This window comes from Atractosteus spatula, chromosome 27, assembly GCF_055471065.1.
Source record: "Atractosteus spatula isolate fAtrSpa1 chromosome 27, fAtrSpa1.hap1, whole genome shotgun sequence".
Lineage (NCBI taxonomy): Eukaryota > Metazoa > Chordata > Actinopteri > Semionotiformes > Lepisosteidae > Atractosteus > Atractosteus spatula.
Window position 1 is genome coordinate 4,281,051 of NC_142732.1, and position 25,886 is coordinate 4,306,936.

Genomic DNA, 25,886 nt, shown 5'->3' on the forward strand with positions numbered 1-25,886 from the left:
GGTGTAAAATGTCACATCGATTTCATGTTTTCTATTTTGATGGTTCCCTTTCACCTTATGCATTAAATTTGGACACAGATTAAAGTGTATGAAATTGTAGTTCTAATTCTGGACTCCATCACATTACTACTCAAATAAAATGATTCAATTTCATCACTGTTTGCCTCATTAGCAATGGACCACAATATCTGGCACAATTAGACAATAGGCGTTACAAACAAGAGGAAACCATTTGGCTCATCTAACCCATGCAGTAGTTAGTATTTTGGTAGTCAGACATTCTGATAGACAAACTTCTAGTCAATTGGTGCTAAGTGCATTATAGTATGTCATTTGTCCTTAAATGTCTAGGTAGGTTTTAAACATCTGTAGGATAGCTTGTGTTAGTTTAGAGTGACCCCTCAGGGATTTAACTGAGTTTCAGGTCTAAATCTGAGTCAGTACAGCATGTCTTGGGACAATGCAGTGGACACTTAAAATAATAGAGGATTAAAATAGTCAGTAGCATCAATACAACATCTTGTACAAATGATTTCTATTAGCGTAGTGTATGTCAAAATTATTTAAAGTTTGTTTAAATCAATTTTGATTCATGAGGTTTTACGAGACTGGGCAGACATTCACAAAGCCTGAGTTTGACGATTAAAAAACAGAGCACCTTTACAAACCCAGACCTCTTGCCGTCTCATCACAATTTACTGGTTCTTAAAGGTTTTGGCAGCTTTCTACAGCATTACTGATCCTGAAAGCATTTCAGATATGCTGAGTGACCGCCTGCGCATTTTGCTGTCCTTTTTTGTGCAAGAAAGATCCACACAAAGATCCCTCACCTCACTGGACAAACATCTTGCAACAGACTGGAAACCTTTTTCTCTAAGATTAGGCCTACACAGAAAATGACTTTGCGGAATACAGCCTAGATATAAAGTCAGCTTGTTTGGAAAACATTTTCTGTGGCATTTACTACAATACTGCCCACAAATAAGTGGCTAATGCATACAGCTATTGTATCCACAAAGCCATAAACTGATCTTTATTCTAGTGTTTCATAGTGGACATTAAACTTCAATTTTGTGTTTTCTTTTGGACTTTTTCCCTAACTAACCCTATGTGGTTAAACAACAGTTCTGAAATATGTATACTTGTCCAAAGCCATGTCTGCTTTATGTATTGTACTTTGGAATGAAATTCTTCCTTTTTAGCCACTAATTATAAAAAAACACAAAAATAAAAAGGCAAAATGGCTGAGATTGCATATACTGTACTGGGACTGAGCTAAGGATCCTCAATATGGTGAAGGGCGACAGTAAAACTACATAAAACACACAGGAGATGGTTAAAAAAAGCTAGCAGTGTCAAAACAGACTGAAATATCTGGAATTCAAAACGTCTTATTGTATACCATGTACAACGTTTGTTTATTCTCCTCCATGTGACCTCTTGCTCTGCTGGTTTATTGTGTATTCCTACTGTTGGGCTACATTTGCAAAGTGACAGGGTTGTGTCACTTACAAATCTTTGAAAGACCACCCCAAAAAAAGGATCAGGGAGCCAGATACTGTATATTGGGTGCTCTTAAATATACCCTGAAAATGACAAAAGTGATCATTTTAATCTGCTTTGTTTTCAGTTTTGTAATTTTCTATAGTTTAATTTACTTTAAAAAGTTCTTTTTATATACTGAAAGGGGCTTAGAGATTTCTTTTAAGAGCACTATATCAAATAAAGTTTGTAATTTTTCTTACTGTGTCAAAGTCTACAACAGTGTAGAGTAAATTCAAAATTATTTCATCTTACCCTTCTTATGGTTTTACATCTGACTTTAACCAACAAGAATGACAAGGGCCAAACACAGCACATACTGACACGGAGCATCTGGAAATGAGATGGTTCAGAACTTCCAAGAGTGCATCAAGCAAAAGTGAAAAGATCTCGGCTCCTTGTGATATTTTGAAATGAAAGCCTTATTAATTTTTTGCTCGTGTTCGTGTTTATTCGGTCTGAATTAAGAAATTTCAGAAGCACAGTATAACCGAAAAGACAGTGGAAAAGTTAGAAGATAATCTTACATTTTAAGAATATATAGGTTCTTTTTAAATATAATGGATTGTACAATGCAGGCCTAGATTTCAGACCGTTTAAGGCAGCAATAAAATAACTGGGCAGTCCCTCTGTTAATAACTATCAAATTGACAGCAAATACAGTATATCCATTACATATGGGATGAAGAATGCAGTGCAGCTGAACAGTTTCACTGACTACACACCCTCCTCCCTGTTAAAAGCTGCTCAGCAATTAAGGCTTATGTCAGTATACTGTAAATGATAGCTGGCAATCACATCATTACAGTGGTTCAACCTTGAATCTGACAGGTTCCCACCATTAAAAATCAACAGGCCTGAAAGAGTGATGAAAACGAGAGACAGTCACAGTAGAGCTTCATAATTGTAATGACGTGGGTTAGTGCACACATTAGTCTGAGTAATCATATACACTCTCAATTGCAAATTCTCTACATTCTCTGTTGTGCAAGCAGCCAAATCACAATGCCTATTGTGAAAGCGCCCAGAACACTATGGAGCTTAACGCAGAATGTAAAATCCATCATTCTCTAAAGTCTTTTTATTATTTCATACCCAGAAAAGAAAGCATACTTTAATTGATAATCTTGCATGAGTATTAGTTCTCTATCATTTCTATCTACTGTCTTTAAAAAAGTAACAACATTTCTAATAAAAAGGAAATTTTAAAGAAGATGTACCACTAAAAAACACTAATGCAATATACACTACAATAAACTACAAAAAATAAAACATACTTGAGAGTTTTTTTTAAATGTGCCTGAACAAATGCAAAGATCAAGCTTGTCTAAAAAATGAAAATCATAATATCATAAATCTAAAATTAGAAAATAAACATCTGTTCCTTATCAATGAGAATGGTGACTGCTTATTCCCAACACCCCAGTCTGAAAGACACTGCTCCCGTCTTTCAGGAAAATAGGTCATTTTAATTGAACTCATACTTTAAAGTTGTACCTTTTTATGTCATATAAATGCAAGGCAGCTGCTACTGGAAAAGTGACAAACAGCCCGGAGTATTATTTTCCTGATCAAAGCAGACTAGTCCCTTTATGTCAGTTAATTACTGTATAGCACTCTTTCAACACTACTTTCACACCACAAACTGTTTTTTACAATTATTTGGAACCTATGGGAAGATGGGCACATCATAACCTTCTCATTGGCTCATTCAAACTCATTCAAAAGTTAGAAATAATATTATTATAGTGAAGTAAGAGCACTATCGTGAAAACATTTGTGCATTTTAATACAAAATTCTCAATATTGTTTTTGTTTTCATTTGATTTTTATTTTGATTTTGTGTGGCACTTTGATCTAGTGTTGGACTTCAAATTTAATCGACCTTGCATTTTTATAATTTCTTGTTTTTATATTTTTGTGTTCTCATGTTCACTGGTTCCCTTGTACTTACATTTAAAGTAAACTCTGTTTAGGCATCTGCTAAGCAAATTAAATAATATTAACAGCAGTAACAAAATCCTCTACTGTTCTGCTGAACTAACTTGATGATTAGTCAGTGCCTTTAGTCAATAACCTTGATTAGAACTCAGAGCACTAGCAAAGGAAAGAGATATCAATGTCAACATAAATCCATAGAAGTCAAATCCCAAAAATAGTTGTGCCAACAAAAATAAGAAATTTCTATTAATATAGCTTTAGAATTCTGTGTGAATATTTAGCAATGCTTACATGTACATGCTTACAAAGAAACTCTAATCTGAAATAGTAGCTTTCATAGAGCTAAAATAATTTAAGTAAGACTGAATAAATCCTTAAATGAATAAATGTAAAACCAGCTTGGCATTTAATGGCTGAAACAACACCTTATGCTGTACAGATGTTTTGACATACAGCATTGACATTAAGAGATAACAGCCTTCCAACAGCTTTAACAGTTAACTTAAGGACAAAAAAGTAGGAAGTAACTATCATTGCAAAAAAAATATACAGGAATCTCATTTTCAACTCCTATTATTGAGATAACCTGCAGACCCAGTACCACAAGAAAGACATCTGATAGGTTCCAATGTGGTGACAGAACTGATACTACATCTCACATGTCAAATCATGCAGCTGTTAGGAAGATTTTGAATTTGTCATGCTGGAATCTATAATTAAATCACCAAGCACACAGCTAGTTAAAATAATATGATTTAGCTTTACTGGACTCATTACAGAGTCACCAGTCCCCCAATTTTAATTAACTACCTGTTTATCTCAGGTGGACAGCACACTACTGCAAATACTCGTTTGCTTATAGTTCTTATTTCAAAAGGAATATTATTACTGCACAGCCGGAGTCTCTGCTCCCGTAAATAAGCAGCAAAGCAGGGAGGCAGGCACTGATAACCACTGGACCTGTATCTGAAAGTTAGTTAAAAGCTGCTGAATCTAGCATGTTACACAGTGCTTTCAGAGAAGCTGAGGTACACAGAAGACAGTTTTGACTTTCATGTGAAGTTAGAAGTTAAAAAGGATATTGAAATGGGAATGTTTCAGAAGCACAGCTCTGTGCAGCAAAGCATTTGAAGCAGTAATAGACCAAGGCACCGATACAATCTTACTCCAACAAGCTCTAAGGGAAACTGCAGAAAACTGTATTCAACTCAGAAGACTAGACATTGCTTAGCACAAACTTGTCAATGAATTTGCCTTGAAGCTCTATCAGAAATAGCTTAATTCAGATATCTTGATAAAACAACCTCATAAAAAACAAGTCACCAGCTTAAAATAATTTTTTATACACCTTAGCCAAAGGGCACTTTACTAATACTCGGGAGTTTAACTCACTGTATACCATAGAGTGAAAGAAAAATCTCAAACTTTGAATTTTGAAAATGAATTTAGCTAGAAAACATTTCTCTAAGTGTTTATATTTACACAATGCTTGACACATACAGCAAAAAGTCAACACACTTTAAAGCGCAGTTCAGTCTGAGTTTCGAATGCACACATACTGTACAGTACTTTATCTTGACACAATAGAATGAACTGCAACATTCTAGAAATAGCGAGCAGTTGTCTGCTAAATACCAGAATAAGCAACACATTGTTACTCCGTTCAGAAATGTCAAGTAGTGAGGAAACGAATAGCAGACCTTGTTCCAGCTCCTCCACTCTTCCAGCTTGGTTTCCCATGCCTCCTGTCTGCTGCTGTACCTTTCTCACAAATAAATAGATTAATCCATTGGCTGTAGGAGCCAGGCAGCCAGCAGTCAGGTAAGTAAACAAGCAAACACAGCAGGTCCACAGGAAGTTAGGCAAAATATATTCTTCCACTTTAGGAGCAGAGAGAGGTACTGCAGCTTGTTAGAAAACGGGAAGCATTTCTGTGATCAGGCACTGCTGCCAGAGCTGGTTCACTTCTGCTGTGGACACTCCTCCAGCCTGATGACAATATCATACACTGCAAACAGCGCTGTGCAGTTAATTAGCTAAAATACTGCTGTAAAGATAAGGGGTGTGGCTTGCTGGCCACACAGAGACTGCTGCTGCTGTCAGACCGGCCGGTTGGCAGGCACCTCCACAAAACTTTTGCATGTAGGAGGGGAGAAAGAGGAGCTGATAGAGACAGAGGGAGGGGGCTCTGTGTTTGTCTTCTTGGCAAGCCTGCCGGCAAATCCGTCCTTTTTCTTCCTTTTTTATGTGAACTCCCGTGACCTTATCTACCCCGCAAAGGCAGTCTTAAAGATGAGATGAAACTCTAAGGCAGACACTGGGCTGCTTCTAGATTCAGCCTCCTAATATTTTTTCTACAAGTGTTGGCGTCAAAAGAGAAAATAAAAAGCAGCTAAAAACCAGTCAGGCTCTCACCAGGGCTAGCTTCTGCTCCCCCCAACTCCGTCATCATGTATGCATGGGTTTAAAATATTAATGCAAGTAAAAGCCATAATTCCAGTTTGAAACAAATTGATGTGGCATCTTCAGTTAGGTGAATACTGTATGCAGCCCTTCACCATGTAGCTTTCAGCAAAATTTCTCTCCCAACATAGTTCTTAAAGCTACAGCAGCTTTTGGCTTTTGGCATCAAATACAGTCTTTAATCCTATTAGCAAGCACTAAGCTCTGAAATCAAAGTGCTTTGAAACAGCCCCCTTTGCTTTTTCACGCATTATACCCCAGCATTTTTTTTCCCTTTTTCCTTGTGGATACTCATTGCTGAAGCACCTACTGTACCCACGGTGCAGTCTTCATTTTATATGAAAAAGGGCTGCCTTTTTCACACACAATTTTAAAATGACAATTTTAGTGGTTAGTCTATTTCTAAGGTATACGTTTATTTGGGCGGCATGGTGGTGTAGTAGTTAGCACTGCTTCCCTGCTGTGCAGGGGCTCTGGGTTCAAATCCCAGCGTGCTGTCTGCATGGAGTTTGTACGTTCTATGCATGTTGTATGCGTGTTCATGTGGGTTTCCTCCGGGTGCTCCGGTTTCCTCTGACAGTGAAAAAGACATGCAGGTAGGTTAACTGGCTTCTGCAAAACTGGTCCTGGTGTGATTGTGTGCGTGTCTGTCTGTGTGTTCCCTGCAATGGACTAGGGTCCTGTCCAGGGTGTATCCCACCTAGCACCCACTGTTTGCCGGATTTGGCCACGGCTGTCTCTGTGACCCTATGATAGATAAAGCTGTCTAGAAAATGGATAGATGTCTGTTTCCTTACCTGTGTTTCACATTGGGAAATAACCAGACTTCGATCAGACACTCATGGTTTGTTCATTCATTTGCATTTAACTTTGCATCAACTTTCTTGAAGGTAATGAGGCATGATGAGTAACTACAAGGATGTAATCCTTCTGTATCCTTGTATGAACATGTATACCCAGTGTATAAGCTGTGTAACTGCTTGTTGACAAGTGCAAGTTAAGGGGGTTGCTCCGATGAGGAGTCTGAAGAGCACATTAAAAGTTTTTTTTCTCTGTACATCACCAAGATTAGATAATTCTCAAAATTGTAATGCTGTTGACCTTGGCAACAAGACTCAGCACACAGCCAGTTTCCTTTAAGTGACAACACGCACGGCTTGCTGTGACATTTTGCAATCATTCAGGTTAGGAATTTCATTTATTTTTAATTTGTTTTGAAAAACACTGACCCATTTAGCTAGCTACTCTGCAAATGTAATCAATCACTTTCTCAACAGGAAGAGGTTTATTCTAACCACGAGCACAGCTCCAAATCCCATCTCTTTGAGTTGGTGTGTTACTGATAGGAATGATCAGGTGCATCACTGTTTCTTTCTTACACATTGCACAGAACACAAGCCAGACAAAGGGCTAAACCAGTGGTTCCCAGTCATGGTCCTGGTGACCCACACACCTGTTAGATTTGTTCCAGCTAAGTCCTCAGTTACATAATCAAGCCCTTCAATAACTTAATAGTTAAGATTAATCCGAACTGTTTGTTTCCAGCTGTTAAACATGCTGGAGCTTTAACCGTTGTATTCTGTAAATGAAATAAAATCCCCAAATTGTGATTAGAAACTAAATAAAAATATTCCAATGAAGCAACTTCTTAGATCAATTAAGGATTCAACGATCTAATGAAGGTGGGATGGAATGAAAAGCAACATGTGTGTGGTTCACCAGCACTGTCTAAACCCTGGCGAAAGATGTTTCTTAAGGGTTAAAGTTAATGTTGGACATGCAAAATGTGTTATAAAAAGCAATTTCTTCCTTATTAATTCAGCTTATCATTTCGGTACAAAATTGTGCTTTTTAATGGATATTTCAGATTGGTTTGGCTTCCGCTAAATTGTAAAATGCTTTCCAGGCAATTTAACTCAAAAATACGCAAAAACCTCAGAGTCCATTTATTGAGACTCTAAAAGCCATGTGTCAGACTCACTATCCTTCAAGCACCAGAAAGGGTCACCTTGGAGGTTCTTAGATTATATACAGTAGGTGCACTGGTTAAGTCAGCCTTCAGAATGTCAGAAAGGAACTAAGGATGCAGCAGACTCTGGTACCAGCAGTTCTGGATTTACATAGTAGATGGGTTCCTGAAAGGTACAACATAACTCAGGTTTGTCAATTAAAAACCTATTTCCCATAAGAAGGAATGTACTGTACTCTAAATGGGGGAGAAGCAGAGCTCCCATCAGGGGTTGAACCCTGAAATAAAAACAATTACACATTTCCTCATTCATGTAAGATGTACTGTATGCAGTTTTACTAATAGTTCTCAATTCCATGTAAAATGTGAAGGACAGGGCTGTTGTTAGCTGTGAATAGTGAACAGTATGAAACCGCAGGAGTCGTGTTCCCAGAGGGGCATATGAACTGCAGTTATTTTCAGTCTTTCAGTGAGATCAAAATACAAGTTATTCTTTCTATATTTAGAAAGGAAATATGTAACTGGTTATTAATAATCAAAAGTTTTATAATTGTATTTATTGAAAGTTAAGGTTGTTAATTTAAAGTAAGTTTAAAAATAAATGCAGTATTTACAAATTCTTTGCACTGAATTTTGTCTTTAATATTTTTAAACACTAGTGGAGTTTTTAGTATGTATAATAAGTAGTATATATTCTTGAGGCATGTTAAACCAAAAATGTACAACAGTGCAGAAATATAGAACTAGCTGTATTTAAAACATTTCTATCCTTCAGCCAGCTCACACAAGAACTCGGAATAAGCTTTTCTGAAAAACCCTTCTAATAGAAATAGCTCTATATATTGAATGGCTCATGACCTTTCAAATAATGAAAACCTTGTGATATGCTCTAGGTTCTGGAACGCATCAATTAACATATACCGTACATGTGAAAGCCTCAGGTGGGCGAAATGGAAGCACAAAACGTTTACAAGGTCTGACAGCTGAAACAAGGACATGGAATAAAGTTTGACTTTTCTTGACATGTTTTAAAGTAACTCACCCAAAACTGAAACCTAATCATTTCACTACATCTGGAGAGTGTCGCATTTCTTTGGATTTTTAATACTTTTATGCAAAGATGCCAAAACAATTTATTGTCAGTTATGGACAAGCCTTCCACCTCAATATTGAAATTAGACTAATCTCTAAACATTGGATTATGGATTATTTCAACAAGTTTTAGTCAATGGGTGCTGAGATTGTCCTGCTTAAAAAGAGTTGGAGATGAAAGCATAAATCTTCATCTTTACAAAGAAATCATGGAATGGGTCCCATGCGACTCAATTTTTTTTAATTGTACATAAATTATAAGTGACAGAGAGAGCAAAATATTTACTAGTTCAAATAGTATAATATTACAAACACAGCCATTTTAATATACAGTTAGATCTTAATTGCTGAAAATCTCCCAGTAGGTAACAAACTGTGGTATTTTTAGAGAAGGATCTGTTTGTTCTGAAGCAGGCGGCACTGTCTTTTCTTGGCTCACTGAGAATATTCTTCAGCAAAAGCTTTATTTAAATATTGATGAAGATTTGAATAAATCATCTTTGAGTGGCTGTACTTTAACCCGTTGGCTCGCAGTGTGATTCGTGAGGTCTTTAACTGGCATGTTTAATAGCTTCTGATGACCCAAATAAAATGAATGTAGAACATTAATAATCTTGCCTCAATATAGTTCCATAACATTTAACAGACATTAAGGATCATTCATCATAAGAAGTATTTTCTACATAATTGTTTAGTCTCTTTGGTGATCAAAGCTAGCAAGATCTATTTTTCTATATCCATGTATATGATATCTTCCCCCACATCATGAGTGGGTAGCTTATGTGATGATTATTTTTAAAAAAGCATCATATAATGGCATGTAAGAATGCACTAAGCCATACAAACAAGTTCACTTAAATCCTGATCAAAATCACAAAACCAATTTTCTTATGCCTTGGTTGTATTCAGCTTACAGTCACCCAACAGTTGTCCTGAGTAATTAAACACGTCAATCCAATAAAGACCTTCTTCAAAACTTAGAAGCCTCATAAACTCTCGGTCAGCCATAAATGGCATCAAGTATTTCTAAAACAAAATCATTAAGTTGTGATTCTCGCTCCCTGGCCATGTAAAAAGAGAAAAGCAGCTGAGGTGAATTTTAAACAGTCTTCAAATTACTGCTACTTTTTGATAGTTCCAAATATGAGGTCTCTAGTGATATCAGAGATTCTGTTTGAAATAACTTATGAAGGATTTTACAAGATGCTAAATTCCATGCTCAGCTCTGTGTGGAGAGAATTTTTTATGCACACTACACTTAACGAGAGGCTAAAAGATTCACTGACCTCTGCACATGCTCTATAACCGGACAGAAATTTGACGCACTTCAGATGAATTAAGTGGTATTACTAGCTGCTTCAGTAATGACATCGTTGGAAAAACTATTAAACAAATGTCTTTCACTTTACTGACTTCTTAGAAGCTCTGTGGTGGAGCTTTACTTAATGCCTTCAACAATTGCAATGCACTTCAAGTAGTACCGACACAACACACAAGTTTACAATTCTAGTTGGGAGTACTGCAGGCTCCACCCTTTAAGAAAGACACAAGTGTTAAGAGTGGTGACTGAACTGAATCAGCTGCCCTGTGGAATGAAAAGCTCTGACACATACCGGGGTGAGGAGCTGTAACATGCTATTAACATAACAATGATTTAATGCCACGTAGACAAGAAGACATTTTTATTGCACTGTCACAACGTGTTTTTGAAGGCCCACGAGACAAACTTGTCTACTTTTTTAAAATTGACATTGGTCAGAAAATGGATGGAAAATTGACTCCCTCCCTCCACCTCCCATTTCTGATGCGCCTTAAAAATAATAAAAAGCACTTGGTTTAAAGGTTCTAGGGATGATACTCTCGCTATTCCAGTGATACATGCACATACAGTATGTTTTGTTGTTATATTTGAATCTGTTTGCAAACTCTGATACACTAAAACTAAGACTTTTGTCCTTGGTAGACCTTTCTAGAGGCCTTTCTCATCCCATTCATTTTGAATGATCAGTTTTATTACAAGCTGTTTTTCAAGAACATGTGTTTCTAATAGGAATTTACTTTCATTCAGCACGTGTTAAAAATTATACAGTAATTTTTCAAAATGTTTTCTGTGCTATACCAATCTTGTGTGATCATCACTTGTTCATAATGCTCTTATATTTAAGCTTCTGATATACTGTTATTTTGATACTTTCATTTGATATCACATTTTGTACTTTTTGTTCACGTTGCATGGCGACATCCAGGCACATTAATGTCTAATAAACGCGTGTGTAGACTACAGCAAACCATGTTGGGAAAATAAACAACCATCCTGCCTTTTGTTTCCTTAATATTTACTATTTAATCATAGTACACACAGATGTGGTGTCAGCTAATTATTTCCATCTCCTGGATTTTAAACTCAGAGGTGTAGGAAAGTAATGGATAATAATAAGAAGGATTTAAACTCTCATACTATGAAGCAAAGTTCACTGACTTGACAATGCAATGTCTGTCTGTAGCACAAGTGAATCCATACTGCTCTTACTGGGAGTAAATGTGGGCGGAGTGGTGGCTGGCAGAGGAATCCTACTCCGTTGGGCCCCTGAGGAAGGCCCTTAACCCCAACTGCTCCAGGGGCGCCATATAAATGGTTGACCCTGCGCTCTGACCCAAAGCTTCTCTCTCCCCGCCTGTGTTTCTCATGGAGAGAAAGATGGGGTATGTGAGAAGACAAATTCCTAATGCAAGAAATTGTATATGGCTAATAAAGTGATCTTATCTTATCTAAATGTATGCCAACTCTTAATAAGATTTTTCTTATACCACCCTATGTTAAGACATTGCAAGCAGACTAGATCCTGTTGAATGATAAATCACAGATTCACATTACACAGTCTAGACCCTGAGTTTCCAATAGCATGGAAGGATTTAAGAGCTGTCAGTAAATTTGTCCAACTATACACTGACTAAATGAAATACCCGATCTAATACCATCTCATCTCTCTAGACACCAACAACTGCCCATACATATCTCAAACCAAATATTTTACAGTTAACTTCACCTAACTGCAAAATAAAAACACTTTAAAATCATAAGCCTAATTAAAGACTTAATTACATGAATTAAACAATTAAACAACTTGGCTACAACAAAACCCAGCAGCAGCTATGGCTCCCCAGGAATGGAGCCTTTTTGGTTCAATCATTTTCTGCAGTGCTGTCAAGCCTTTATGACCGCTGGACTCTGAAGTCTCCACACAGACTGTTCTGATTAACAACTTGTTAAAAAAAGCTTTCACTGATGGACGAAAAAGCAGTACTGTTTTACAGCCATACTGTACATATACTGGGAGAGACATCTTCAATGATAATCAAGAAAAGGGCTGAGTACTTCAGGAATCATGGAGCGTGAAATTCTAGAGTTTGGGTTTGCCCCTTTTCATGGTTTTGTCAGAGTAAACAAATGCCTGTCTTTTGTATTTAAACTTATTGTTGTTCTCATGTGAGATGCAATGTTTATTTATCATAAACACACGAAAGCTTTACCATTTCTTTCCAGAGTATAATCTAACTATAATCAGACATTCATTCAAAAAAGATCAAGGGTCTAACATGTCTGTTTTTCATAAGCAGGCCCTTTTTACAACCGACTGCAGTCATTTTTTGACTCTACACCACAGTAAAGGTTGAGATAACATCGCCAAACTGCACTCTTGATATTATTGTGGATGAATTCCCATTCCCTTGTGGCTTCAAACTGACAAAACTTCATTGACGGGAATTTTAGTACTCTACTAAAATTAGATTTGTATGGTGTTGTTGAAATTCAATAATTTATTGAAATGTTTATGATATGGTGGGTATATTTCTGATGAGAGGAATTTGAGCTAAATCCAATTCTGTAAAATCATACGGAGTGTTGAGTGATGAACCCTCTCATATGAATTATGAACTCTTCCAAACAAGGCCTCCCGAATCCGATGGCTAATTGGGTGAGAGCTTTTAAACTGCCCCAGAAATTACCCAGTGCTGTGCATTAAGTTAAAGGAAGTTGAAGTGTTCTTCCCAAGTGTCTACTTAGTATATAAAATCAATTTGTTTCGCCTTTCTCAAATAGCCTTTTTAGAAAACTTGGTGCGCTACCAAGATTCAATGAAACACTGAAGTCTCCACACTGTAAAAGCAAGTAGTCTGATTAGCAACAGAACATTAGATTCAGGAACTGTGATTTGTTTTGAAGCTCAGCAGTCAGACTGTATAACACTTTTATTGATTAGACTTTCCTGAAATCTGACGATGTACAAATCTCAAGAGAAAGATGATTTTCTTTGCAGAACAAAATCCTTTTCACTGACTGATCAAAGGGCACTTGAAACAGCAACTGCAGAGGATACTTGAAAAAACAAAACCTTGAATAAATAAATGCACTGTAAAGATAGTGAAAAAATAAATTATAATTCCTTTTAATCTGTAATTATGATAGGTTAACTAGCACAACCTTTGTGAAAAAATCAGATTTTTGTGCCCTGTTTATAATCAAGAAAATCACAATTATAGAAACAGGCAAAATTATTCTCTCTCCCTACAAATCTGAAAGTTTCTTAAAATGAAGCATAACAATTCCATTATCATCTCCACCCGTCTACTGGAATTTGAATCCAAGCCCTTTTTAAGGTATTTAACTCTTTCCTGAATATCATGACATTTAATGTTACTAATACAGGAATCAACAGCAATATAACCAACAGGTTCCTAATGACAAATCAGCCACTGATTTTAAAGAGCACAAGAAAGCCAAGTGTGTAGGCAATGACTTATTTTAAGCACTAGTGCTCGAATTCCCAAGACCTCAGGAACAATTGTGATGGCTGGCAGTCCTTTAAGGAGTGTCTAAAAGATATATTGTATTCTAAGAGCTGAGTCCTCATGAACGTGCTTGATTTAGGCCTCATGGTAAATATAATAGCACATATGTATTAGGTTAAGGTTTACCTTATTAAATGAAACATTTTTATTACAGGTAAATGCAGTAAAGGCAATGTACTTAAAAGTTAGCTAAATTAACCTACAGTAGGAAGCATCATGGTTTTGTAAGAAGATGTTGATCTGAAAAAGTCTTGTTGGATCGGCCAATATCTAAGCATACTTGTGGTAAATCTTTCAAGTCTGTTCAAATTAAGCTCTGGAAGAACATATTCATAGGTTTTCCATTGTTTCATTTTGACTCAGGGGTCAAAAGCCATGGACTTGGTACACTGATTGCGAGCAGACTGAACACTGTCTTTTTAGAAACAGCGCTGAACTACTTCACCACTGTATTAGTGGCTTTCAGAACAATTTTTTCCATAACCTCACTGAAACTGGCCTGTTGTTGAACCATGAAGGTCAGTCACATTCAAGGTCATTATATTTGATAATTGCCAGTGTGTGCACTGGAAGGACACTAAATTAGAGAGTGCTGCTTAAACACAGACAACTAACAGACATCTGCTCAGAAAAACCTAAAGGATTAAAACACATTAAATTGTTTATCTTATCAAATTTATTCTTATTGTTTCAACAAGCTAATATTTGAGAGAACTACAATCTACAATAAAATGTCAAGTGCTATTGCTGTGTTTAAAACACGCCATAATGGCAGAGCACTGTCATTTATTTCTAACCAAAGATGCTCATGGGAATAGTGAAACCAGTGATTTAGTCTTACATGAGAAGCAAGATAAACTATAGTTTGATATCTGGTGTACAGTTTCAATAACACTTTTTAGATACCAGATCAGACCACGGCAGGGTTGATACAAAAATGTTACTTCATGTAAAATTATAAAATTTCGCAATCTTCTTTAAATTAAAGCTACAGTTCAGGTTTCTGAGCATAAAAATGAGACCAATAATGCGAGCAAACATGATCAAAATTGAGCCTTTTTTAGAAATCTCTGTTAATGCAGCAAGTCTGTATTTGCTTTTAATGTTCAGGTCTTTAAGGTAAACACACACACCTCATGGAAGAACAACTGTTTTAAGAGAAGCTATAAACCTATGAACCTATGAGCTATGAACAAAGCACAATTATTAAAGTGCGATTCCTTGCCAAGGTAAATGGTACAAACAATCCTTATTTGAATTTTAAAATGCCCATTCATTTTATTTACCTCACTTTAGCAGAGAAACACGTTTTGCAGAAGTGCTGAAGCAGAAGAGATTTGCTTAAAGCCCTGAATGTAAATAAACCAGCGTCTCAGCTGTACAATATTCTCTTATTAGTATTCACAGCAGAGAGCAGCTCTTGAATAGCAGGAGGAGGTGTGGTGTTGGGTACAAAATTCCTCCTTCTTTGGGACAGACAGATGGAGACAGGAGGGTGTGTAACTACTGTACTTCAGTAGATTGCACAACAGAGTAACACGTACTGTACTTGTCGGCTAAACCTAAAATGGGATTCATCAGCAGGTGCAGATGAAATTTCTACTTCACCTGTAACTAGGAAAGCTTACAAACAAAAGGAGACCAATCGGCCCAACTAGCCCACACAGATCATCTTATAGCTGAATTACAGAGAACGGATCCACCAATAGTGCTCTTTCATATCATTTATGAAGGAGTTGGAGTGATGAACTGTGGCCCCCTAGTGGCTCTTTGTAAAACTGTCACACTTAACAGCACTTTCAGTCTTTCATAGTAGATAAGCAGGAAAAACATCTGTACTGTATCTGTGTTTTGGACTTACTACTATTACTAGAATTTGATATTCATTATTCTTATAAACACTAGAAAATATCTTGTTCCATGACATCACATACAAACATAGAATAACTATTCCAAAAAAACGGCCTATCTACTGTTAAGCAGATAGAATTCAGAAATTCCTTCAAATGTGGTGTAGGAATCGTTATTTGTTTTACTGTTTTGATGCATTAAATTCCTATATTCAAATGCCCTAGCAGTGAAAGGTCATAGCCCTCCAACTGAATGTTTAAAAGTTGACGTGAGAACGCGTCAAAAATGAGGAACTTTGTCTCGTGAAAATCATCAGCTCCCTGGCCTACCCGTCAAGCTGCGCGGCCTGGCATCGGCCAGCTCCGAGATCGCCCCCGTGGTGACCGTCTTCTTCAGTCGCGACGCCCCGGACCCGGTGCTGGGGCCCGGCTTCGCGAGGGCGTCGTCGCTGCTCGCCCTCTTCAGCTGTCACACACACGTCAGACACAACGGCAGCAATTCAGGACAGGACACCAGGCAATTTTATACAGCCAAGAAGAATCAGGCCTTTACTTTTACTTCATTTGACAGCAATGTTCAGTGCATTTTAATTAGCTACAGAACTACTTAAAGACCACTAGCTACAGATGGCTATGATTTTAAATTGCTGAGGGATTAAGAGAAAACAGTGAAAAGACAAGGGGAAAAAGCTATTACTTCTTCGCTAGTAAACATCAAAAATACAATTTGTTGCACAGATATATCATGAGACTGAGGTAATATGACATCAGTAAAACTAAGGCAAAATGTTTTCAACCTTGTTCTGTGCATTTCATGTATGTACATAAATAGAACTTTTAAAAATACTGTTTTTAAAAGCCATGCAGACAACAGCTTCTTTAATTAGCGGCAGTCAAACCCCAGCTCTTCCACATCCCCTCTTCATTGCTTGTAGGCCATCCTCCTAGCTTTTTCTACTGAGCAAGACAGTTGCAGTCTGTTAATCACTCATCTGGCCTCTTGCTGTAAGAGACAGTGCTTACCCTGCTGAGGCGAGGGTCTGCAGACAGCGAGGTGGACGATTTGGAAGGCTTTATGCCGACAGTGGAGGAGGTGGCCATCTTGCCTCTCTCTGGCCCAGGGACACCAGGTCTGGGACTCGCCGACTTCACTGCCCCTTTCATCATGTTTCTGATGTCTTGTTGCTCAGTCTGCTCAATCTGAAAGGTGAAAGAGCAGCCCATCATGAAGGCAAACATTTAGCACAGGCAATAACTGAACAGATCTCTTCTTAATTTTGAGATTACAAAAACATTTTTACTTTGCGGGTGCACTTTTTCAGATTCTGACGTTTGTGACGTATGTGGTTTTCGTAAATTATCACACACCACAATGAACCTAATCTGGGCAGATACAGCAAAACAGTTCACGATATTCACACTGCTGTTGCCCCATCAGAAAAAAAAAACTTCAAATATTAAAAAGGTTGATCACAAAAAAAGAAGAACTGAAGCTGCTGTTGGCATGGCTTCCCAAACATAAAAATGTGTCCAAGTCTCAAAGCAATAAGGTAAAACCATCAGCTTGGCTGACACACATCCTGTAACAAAATGTTAAACAAACAACTGTGGAATTACACTGGTAGCGGTGCTCTCAGCGGGCCTGGGGCATTGTCAAAATAGTACTCTCAGCTAACACACTCAAGACTACGCCGTTTAAGGAGATGATCTTCTAAAAGGTGTCAGAAACATAAAATTAATCTGTAGAATAAATCATAGTACGATCAATCTGGGATCTCTATACATATGTAGATATAATCATAGAAAAAAAACTTCAATTACACTGCTAAGGGTCTGGGAACAATACTGTATGGAACAGACACCCATTTTACACCCAAATTAAATATCTGTCTGGAGCCTCCTTTCTGTATAATTTACAGAAAGTCATTTAACTGATGTTCTTCACTAAAAATTAATTTGCTGTAGTGGAAAAAAACTGGTTTTATATTTTGGTAGACAACTTTTAAACTATGTGAAAAGATACATTTCTGAACAGCACTGAGTTTACAATAAGTGTCAGTGTCACCTTTGTATTGTGTACCTGCCATTTCACATACTGTAGTTGAAGAGGTCTATTTGGTGCCTGAAGATCTCTGCAATGTATTAAACTAGCAGCAATAAGGCAAAAATAATTCAGTTTAACTTCTGTAAATATGTTGTGTTATTTCAAAAGCAGAAAGACTAATTTTCATGTTTTTAAAAAAGTATTTTACCATGGAAAATTAGGTCCTCAGGTGATCACATGAGTAACATAAAGGCTCCATTGATGAATTATTGAAGAATTGTTCTCTGGGCTACCACAAATCCCTCTAGATGGCATGTTGCATGCCCTGGGGACTGGTTAATTCATTTAAACAGTGTTGCATGAAAAAAAACCAACAACAGGCATTTCATTATTTAATAGGACCCTTTGACAAACAAAAATATGATTAGCTGCCTGTATGTGACCAGCATGATCTCTGATGTATTTTGCCTTTTAAAGGTCTTGGTCGGGACATGGAACATACTGTACACTGGAACACAAATGGAAAAACCTCTCTATTGCTGAAACCTGTCCATGACATTGACTGGTGTTGATGGATTTGGAATCACCTATTCCTAGCTGTGAACTCAAAGTAATGCAAGAAGTAAGACTCCACAGACAAGTTACTTTTTAAAATCACTGCCATTTGGCATCATTTCATGATGATTCAATATTCTCCTTGCAGTGTTAAGCAAAAATGATAATCACAAGGAGTCTTTTACACTTAGATATATCATTTACAGGAATTACAGCCCACAAGCAAAGCCACATCCAGCTTTGTATTTTGCAAAGTCAGAAAGCTCCAAACGGGATGTGATTCTCAGTGATGGCGTAAACTGTGCAGCAGAAGTGGAGGCAAACCAATGCCAACTCACTCAAGTCTGAACTCCCACTGTTATTCTGGAGGTGCCTTACTGGAATTCTCAACAAAGCTAGTTAAATGTGACTGTGATTAGGAACTTCTTCAAACCATCAGATAAGCAGTAAGAATTCATTAAGTGCAGTCATGTGATTAGCAGGACAACAGTTTGACTAACTAATCAATTCAAAGACCAGATTTAAAAAAAACAGCTGATTCCTTACTCAAAGTACTGTATGTGAATCAGTATTTCAAACATTATTTGTCCTTAATTAGGTCTGCATTTCTTCAAAAAATATAATTCCTACTTAAAAAAGATTACTATCCAGACTGAGAACCCTAAGAAATCTTTGTATTAACTTCTCTGCTTCCATAGAAAAAATATTTTCTAGAGATTCCAAATACAAAAGGAAGCCTAGCTTCCATATGTAATGCTAGCTTCAAGCTTGTTGTGTTTTCACAACACTTCAACAGAGATGAGGAACCGAAATTGTCACTCAATTGCAGTATTCAATACATCTGTTCATAATAGGAGAAAAACACTACAAAACTATATGCAGCTATCTGGAATTCAGTATAAACTGCATACAAATCTGACATTGCAGATTGTCACCGAGATTCTAATTTCAAAATTTCACTCATTCAAACAAATGGCTGGCAAAACCAGTATGCTTAGAATTTTGGATTGGATTTTATATAGACATCCGTTTATTGTGGTATGCTTCTTAATTAATTAAACCTGGAAAATAACGAAGGAAAAAAACTTACTTTTACTGCCCTGCGACTCTGTACGTTCTGATTCCATTATATACACGCTGACCCAGATATCTGAAATAGCCCTGCCAGAGAAATTCACTCTTGTCATCATGAGGGATTGCTTTCAGTGAAATCTGGCTGCTGCTTCTCACACTGCGAACATTGAGGGACAGGCACATGTGCACAACACATTGGACCAGCTTCCTGCTCCTGCTTCAAAAGCACAAGTACCACTGGTAGGCAGGACATGGCCAGTAACATGTGTCCTATACTGTATATTGTCAAACACCCACATCACCCACCTGTGCAAAAACAGGCCAGTGTTGATTCAAGGAAGCCATTACTTAAGCCATGGAAAGAGCACTCAGCTTCAATAACATAAAATCATGAGTTCTGGCATCTCAGAATAAAAAAAAAGATTAAAGGCACAGCAGAAAGAGTTGTGGGAGAATAAAACAGGCTGTTGATGCCGATTACTCTGCCTTGGCTGGATGAGATCCTAGGATCAAATACCTATTAACTACCTATCAGACTAGATGGCTGGATCAGTGGAATGTCAAAATAAATCAGAGAAACAGCAATATTGTTACTTAAAATACAAAACTGCTTGAGAATTCCAGTTACCACACCCATAAGAACTGTTTTTCTTCGTCTTAATTACATCACATATTCTACATCTGAACTTGAAGCACAAAGCAAAGCAAAGATTCAAAAGTTGGTCTGTCTGGAGAGCAATTCTTCAGCAGATCTTGAAATGAAAGATCCATGTGCAGAACAGGCCTCCAGCCACAAACAAGAGATTTCATCTTCGTTTGCACAGGGTTCAGGTGTGAATAACTTCCGAGAAATAAAGCAATTTTATACATTTTTTCAATTCTGAGATTTTAAAAAACCTCTTTAATTTAATTACACAGAATAATACATCACAAACCACTGCCAGAAAAGCATGAAGTAAAAAGACTGATTTCTAGTGGTGATATACTGCACAGAATTGCGAACAAGAAGAAAGCAACTGTTATTAAAGGAAAAGAGAATTGGGGTTTTAGTGGCTTTTAATCAAAACCATAACAACCTGTAGCAATCCACCTTCCATGATCTAAAATAAGCTCTACAGCCTATCTGAATGGAGGAAAAGTGCAAGTTAATCAGGTGTCAGACGTACAATATCTAGGTGGGGAGCTGCGTCAGCATGCGTAGGCTGCAAAGGAACAAGTAATAGGGTTATTCCCTGCTGAAAAAAAGAAGAAAGAAAACACACCGTTTCAGCTGTGGAGCCTTGGAGAGGAATCACACCTGAAGAGGCTCCACGGCCGAAACGCTGTGTACAATATCTATATGCCTTTTCTACAAAAAGATAAATATGGTAGGGTCTCAATCATTGTGAGGGTTCGGTGTAGAGAATGTTGCAAATAGCCAAATTCAAATACAACCACGTCCACCCCGATATTGCCGCATTATGAACTTCAGTATATAGAATGTATGGTTAAAAGACAAATGTAACCCTCCCTTATATGATAAATAAAGTGCTAATGCATTGCCTTTGAGTTAAGCTAAATAACATCTATCAACTAAAACCAACAACGGTGATCACAACCTTGTAGTAATCAGCTAAAATAAACACACATCCCTCCACTGTATGCAGCCTGCACTTTCTCTCGGCCTCTGTGATCATCACACCCCACTGTAGTGAAATGGACAGTTCTCCCCCATGAATAACAGAGTCTGAAGTAGGACACGAGTGAAATTCTGCATATGCCAATCAAGCAACAATAAAAGCCCCATGCAGGCCTAGGAGTACTAGAAAACAAATGATACAGTTAATGACACTATTGCTGCATTGGCTTTAAAATTACGGCAAAATGTATATGGAGGTCAAATATTAGGTGGTACAATAATGTGAATGTTTTCAGCATGTCAGTGAAGCATAGTAATAATATTCCAGTGTTGGTCTGATGCGCATAATAAAAACCTAGCAAAGGTGCTCTGATGGAGCTGCAAGAGTGATTATTCCAGTTTTATTTACTGAAGACACGATTCACTATTTGCTACATTAGAAGACTTGTAATGAGGAACACTTGTTTTAAAAAGTGCAGACCTACAGTACAAGTACATATTACTGAATGCAGAAGAACAGGTGCACATCAGTATTTCACTCAGCAGCCATTATGGATAGTCATTTAACAAAACCCAATGAACTCTTACTATAGTTTAACTTACTGACATACCAAAAGAAATATGAGTTTAATTGTCTTTGGCAAACATTAATAAAAGGATACATGATTTGCTTCATCAAAAGAACTACTAGAACTACTGTAGAGCTATGACCCACATACACAAATTCAGGCTTTTGTCTTGCTATTAAGCATGCTGAAATGCTGTGTTAAACCTATCAGAGCAGCAAAAAGTTCACAAAACAAGTTCACAAATTTAAAGATAATTGCAAATAGTAAAAATTGGCTTAAAATAAAAAAGATACTAGGACTATCATCTGAAAGATTGTTGTTCATGCTAAACTTTTCATTTGAATCCTACATACAATACTTCTGAATAAAACACAAAATAATTAAGCCTTTGATTCTTTGATTCAAGCCTTTGTATACCTTGAATCAGCCACTGGGGAAAGCCAGTACAGACTTCCTATCTCAGGTAAAGATTGTAACCTTGGTTATTACAAGTCCTCAATACAAGTTCATACATTTAATTAAAATCATCAGCTTTAGCCAGTTGTTTTTTAAAAAAGTCACGAATGTTCATGGTTCAATCTACACTTTTATAATATCTCCCACACATTAAATGTGAACCCTAAAGGAAATGTCCACGTGGCTATTTTAAAGCAACGTGGAGCGGATGCACCATGCAAAATAAGAAATTAAAGTAGAGGATACTCACAGTAAATAACGGGCTCCAGGAGCTCAGAGGTTTGTATGAAGTCCCACTGCCTGTGACTAACTCTGTCTGCATCTGTAGCACAGACCAGTAAGCGTTTTCCAAAGAGGAAAACCACAGAGCACTGAGGCACACAGAGCTGCTGTTTCTGCAATGATTAAGATACGGAAGCAGGCTGCAACTCTCATGTCAAAAGCTCAAAATAAATGGAGAAATACTTTCGATTTGCTGTAGAACCAACAGCAAAAAGAGGAGAACCCAACTGAAGAAAAATAAAAGGGCAGGGTGAATTGTTTGAGCTGCATTCTCTCACCATTATTTGACTTCAACAGAGCTATTACATGTGGTTTTCAAAGTGCTTTCAAACTGTAACCCTTGCTTGTCTAAACCTAGTTTCACATTGCGTAGCTAAAGTCACATGGATTAATATCTGTAGTGAAGAGACTAATCTCAGACAAAGATTCCTCTGACTTGGTTTTCTTCATTAACAGACACGTTAGTGGCTTTTGAGCATGTCTTAAAAAAACATCTTTAAAAATAAAAACAGCTGATTTTACTGTGTACTCACACACACCATTTCAAGTCCTCATTGGCAAACAACACAGTTGTGTTCTTTAGAAAAAGTCTTCATTTTAGCTAAATTAAGTGTTAGCATATACTGTATTATCTCTTTTAGGACTGCCATTAAAGAGATAAGAAGACTTCTAAGGGTAAGATAAGTTTAAGTCAGCAAAAAAATACGTAAAAATAAATGTTAACTGGATTACTATTCAGACCCATGAACTCCATCTGATCTGATGGAAGCACCTTTGGCAGCCATTACACCCAGAAGTCTTTTTATCAAGTCTACCAACTTTGGACATTGGCAAGGTACAGTTTTCTGCCAGTTCAGGGCAGACTGTTTCAGTGTGAAGATCACTTATGGACACCAGTTTTCAAGATCTTCGACAGACTTGACAGGATGATGCTCTGTGTTGTTTACTGGATATAGCAATTTGCATTTAGACAAAAACATTCCAATTTTGTCTTGTCTGACCACAAAACAAATTTTGCCACATATTGCAGTATCGTTTAAATGGTTCATGCAAACTCCACATGGGATTATAGATGTTTTTTTTCAGTAATGCTTCCTTTGTGCCACACAGGCCAGCTCTGACTCATGGACATTCGCTCCTGTCTCAGCCACTGCACCCTGTAGCTGGCCTCACAGGGGCTTGTGTTCTCCTTGCTCTGCTGCTCAGTATTTTAGGCAGTGCCTACAAACAACACACTTGTTTTTTCTGCATAATGTCACACAATGGCACAGGAGGATTATTACGATAACGGGTAATAAATATAAATGTATGCTGTAGAATTATGCAGACTTTTGCATATTCTGAGACTTTTTAATCCCTCCCAGTCAGGTCACAATATCTTATAAAGCCAAGCTAAGCATAACCCTGTTTGATACTGTACATCTCCTGCCTGGTGAAGTTATAAACAGCTGGAAAGGGTTAACATCCCCAGGCCACCTGTTATAAGACATGTGAAACTCCACTGCAGTCTCCTGAAGCTCTGCACAACATCTTACTTCTCCAAATAAAATGTGGGCGGAAGCCAATGTTTCCTGTTCCTCACGCCAGCATTTCCACTCGGCCCTTCTTAGGAGCACAATAAAAAAACAGGCCACATGGTCCTAGCTTGATCCATTATGAAAGATTAGACTAACACGGCCTTAAAAAGAGAAGATTAAAATAGTAGAATTACTATGTGAATTACTATGTGACTTTATTAAGTCACATTTTGACCTTTAAGCAAAAAGCACGGCATAGTTAGACAATGATGTCACAGGTTGAAAGAGACAGTGTACTGGCTAGACTATGGGAAATGTATTTTAACATTCGGCAATACACATATTTTCCTTTTCTCACTGAATTCTTCCACGTGACACGTATTTGATTTGTATCTTTTTGGTAATTCAACAGGAAACTACTGTATTTATTCAAAAAGGACTGAAAGCTATGAAATACTGTAGAGTGAAATACTGTAGGTTCGGGTGCTGTTTTTAAAGTGCGGGCATATAACAGTATCTAATGCTTTCCAAAGCCCCGTCTCTATGGGCAAACACTTAATGAAGAAAAATACCTCCACACTTTAGACAAGATACCCAAGATACCACAGATACTGTAGGACCAGAGCTACTGAAGTGAGTACGTGGAGGGATGAAACATCGTGATAAGGTCCTCTTGCCTCGTCAGTGCAATGACTCATTTGTGTTCAATTTCTGCTTTTGAAAATTTTAACTATTTAGTGGTTCTTGAAGTTGCACATTTTATATTTGTCACATTATCTAAGTTCATAGAAGCTTTGCCTTATCAACCCATACTCTGTAAAGTATTGCTTCAGGAAGTTACTGCTTGGTAAAAAAAGGCCACAACAATAAAGCTGGCTACTGTATATTGCATTTCCTGAAGCAAAAAACAGAGGAAAATTCCAGTTTTCTCAATGACTCTCAAGAGCTATGACACAGTTCGCACAGAATATCAAAGTATACTCAAAGTGGGTGACAAAGTGACTGATACAGTGAGAAAGCCAACTGGTGTCCAAGCAACAAACAGCTTTTAGAAAAAAGGGTAAAAACATACAGTACAGATGAAACTCTGTGGTTTAGAGCAGCACCCAGGAAGGCCCATCTGTATAAAAGGGATCCAGTCTGCTACTGTGTTTCAGGAGTTTCACAGCATGCTGCTCAGTGAAAGTTACATTGAGTGCTATAACTCAGTTTAAAATAGATGTAAACAACCCTTTGCAGTCAGTCCTATGCAAGAATAATAATTGTATTTTACAAAGAGTATTTTGAAAGCCTACTGTTTATACAGTGCATGTACTCTATATACTTATCGGCTTCTAAACTCTGCAAAAACCACCCCTGGAGTGGCTATGGTAGCAGTACTTCTTGCTCTTTTTTAAGTTCTTTGTGCTTTGAAAAGGCCAGAATTGTATATGTTGTTCCAGTTAGAAGAAAAAGCCATGATTTGCCATGGTTCATGGTACCACCTGTCTAACACCTAATATAATATATATATATATAATATTTATATAATATATATTCTTAATAAACAGTGTTCTTAAATTCAGTTTAAGATCTAGCATCTTAAGACAGGCTGATCAAACACTTTTTCCAATAAAGTCTCTGCAAAAACCATCCATCTGGAATGACTGCAGCCTCTCCATGAAAAAATGAGTAATTTGAAAGATGAAAATTGGACGTTTTTAACAGCAACTTTCTTACTTCAGGCAAAAACTTCCATTTTCTAATATCTACACAAATAAGCAGCACTAATTAACAAAGGAAAAGAAGAGGTTTTTTTATTATACAAGTTTTTTCCACACTGTAACTCATTTAAGTTACCATCTGTGCTCTAAATTTACAATGAGAGGGAGACAAACATCTAAAAAAAATGTAATACTTTGTTTCTAAAATACATGAATCTAGCCAAGAAATGATGAAAATAATTAACATGAAGATACAAAATATTGCATTTGGCATGCTTTTTCAGAGACTCAGCAGATTTTAACCAAACTTAAAGCACAACAGCGATTAGGCAAATCTGGTTCATATGTGAAATAAAGCTC

General features: G+C 37.2%; 1 protein-coding gene across 6 annotated transcripts in view; it reads right to left on the reverse strand.

Annotated features, from left to right (window-relative positions):
* specc1 (sperm antigen with calponin homology and coiled-coil domains 1) overlaps positions 1-25,886 on the reverse strand; it is an 88,139-nt gene that overhangs the window by 52,396 nt on the left and 9,857 nt on the right. For 3 of the 6 annotated variants that reach the window (XM_088907105.1, XM_088907107.1, XM_088907108.1), the window contains 2 exons: positions 16,732-16,908; positions 16,039-16,174 (listed from right to left, as the gene is read on the reverse strand). In XM_088907105.1, coding sequence (XP_088763231.1) covers positions 16,039-16,174; positions 16,732-16,875 — 280 coding nt within the window. In that variant the 5' untranslated portion in view covers positions 16,876-16,908. Of the gene's footprint in view, positions 1-5,183; positions 5,496-16,038; positions 16,175-16,731; positions 16,909-19,397; positions 19,445-22,274; positions 22,432-25,886 lie in introns of those variants that run through there. The other 3 variants (XM_088907104.1, XM_088907106.1, XM_088907109.1) reach the window with 3 other exon arrangements.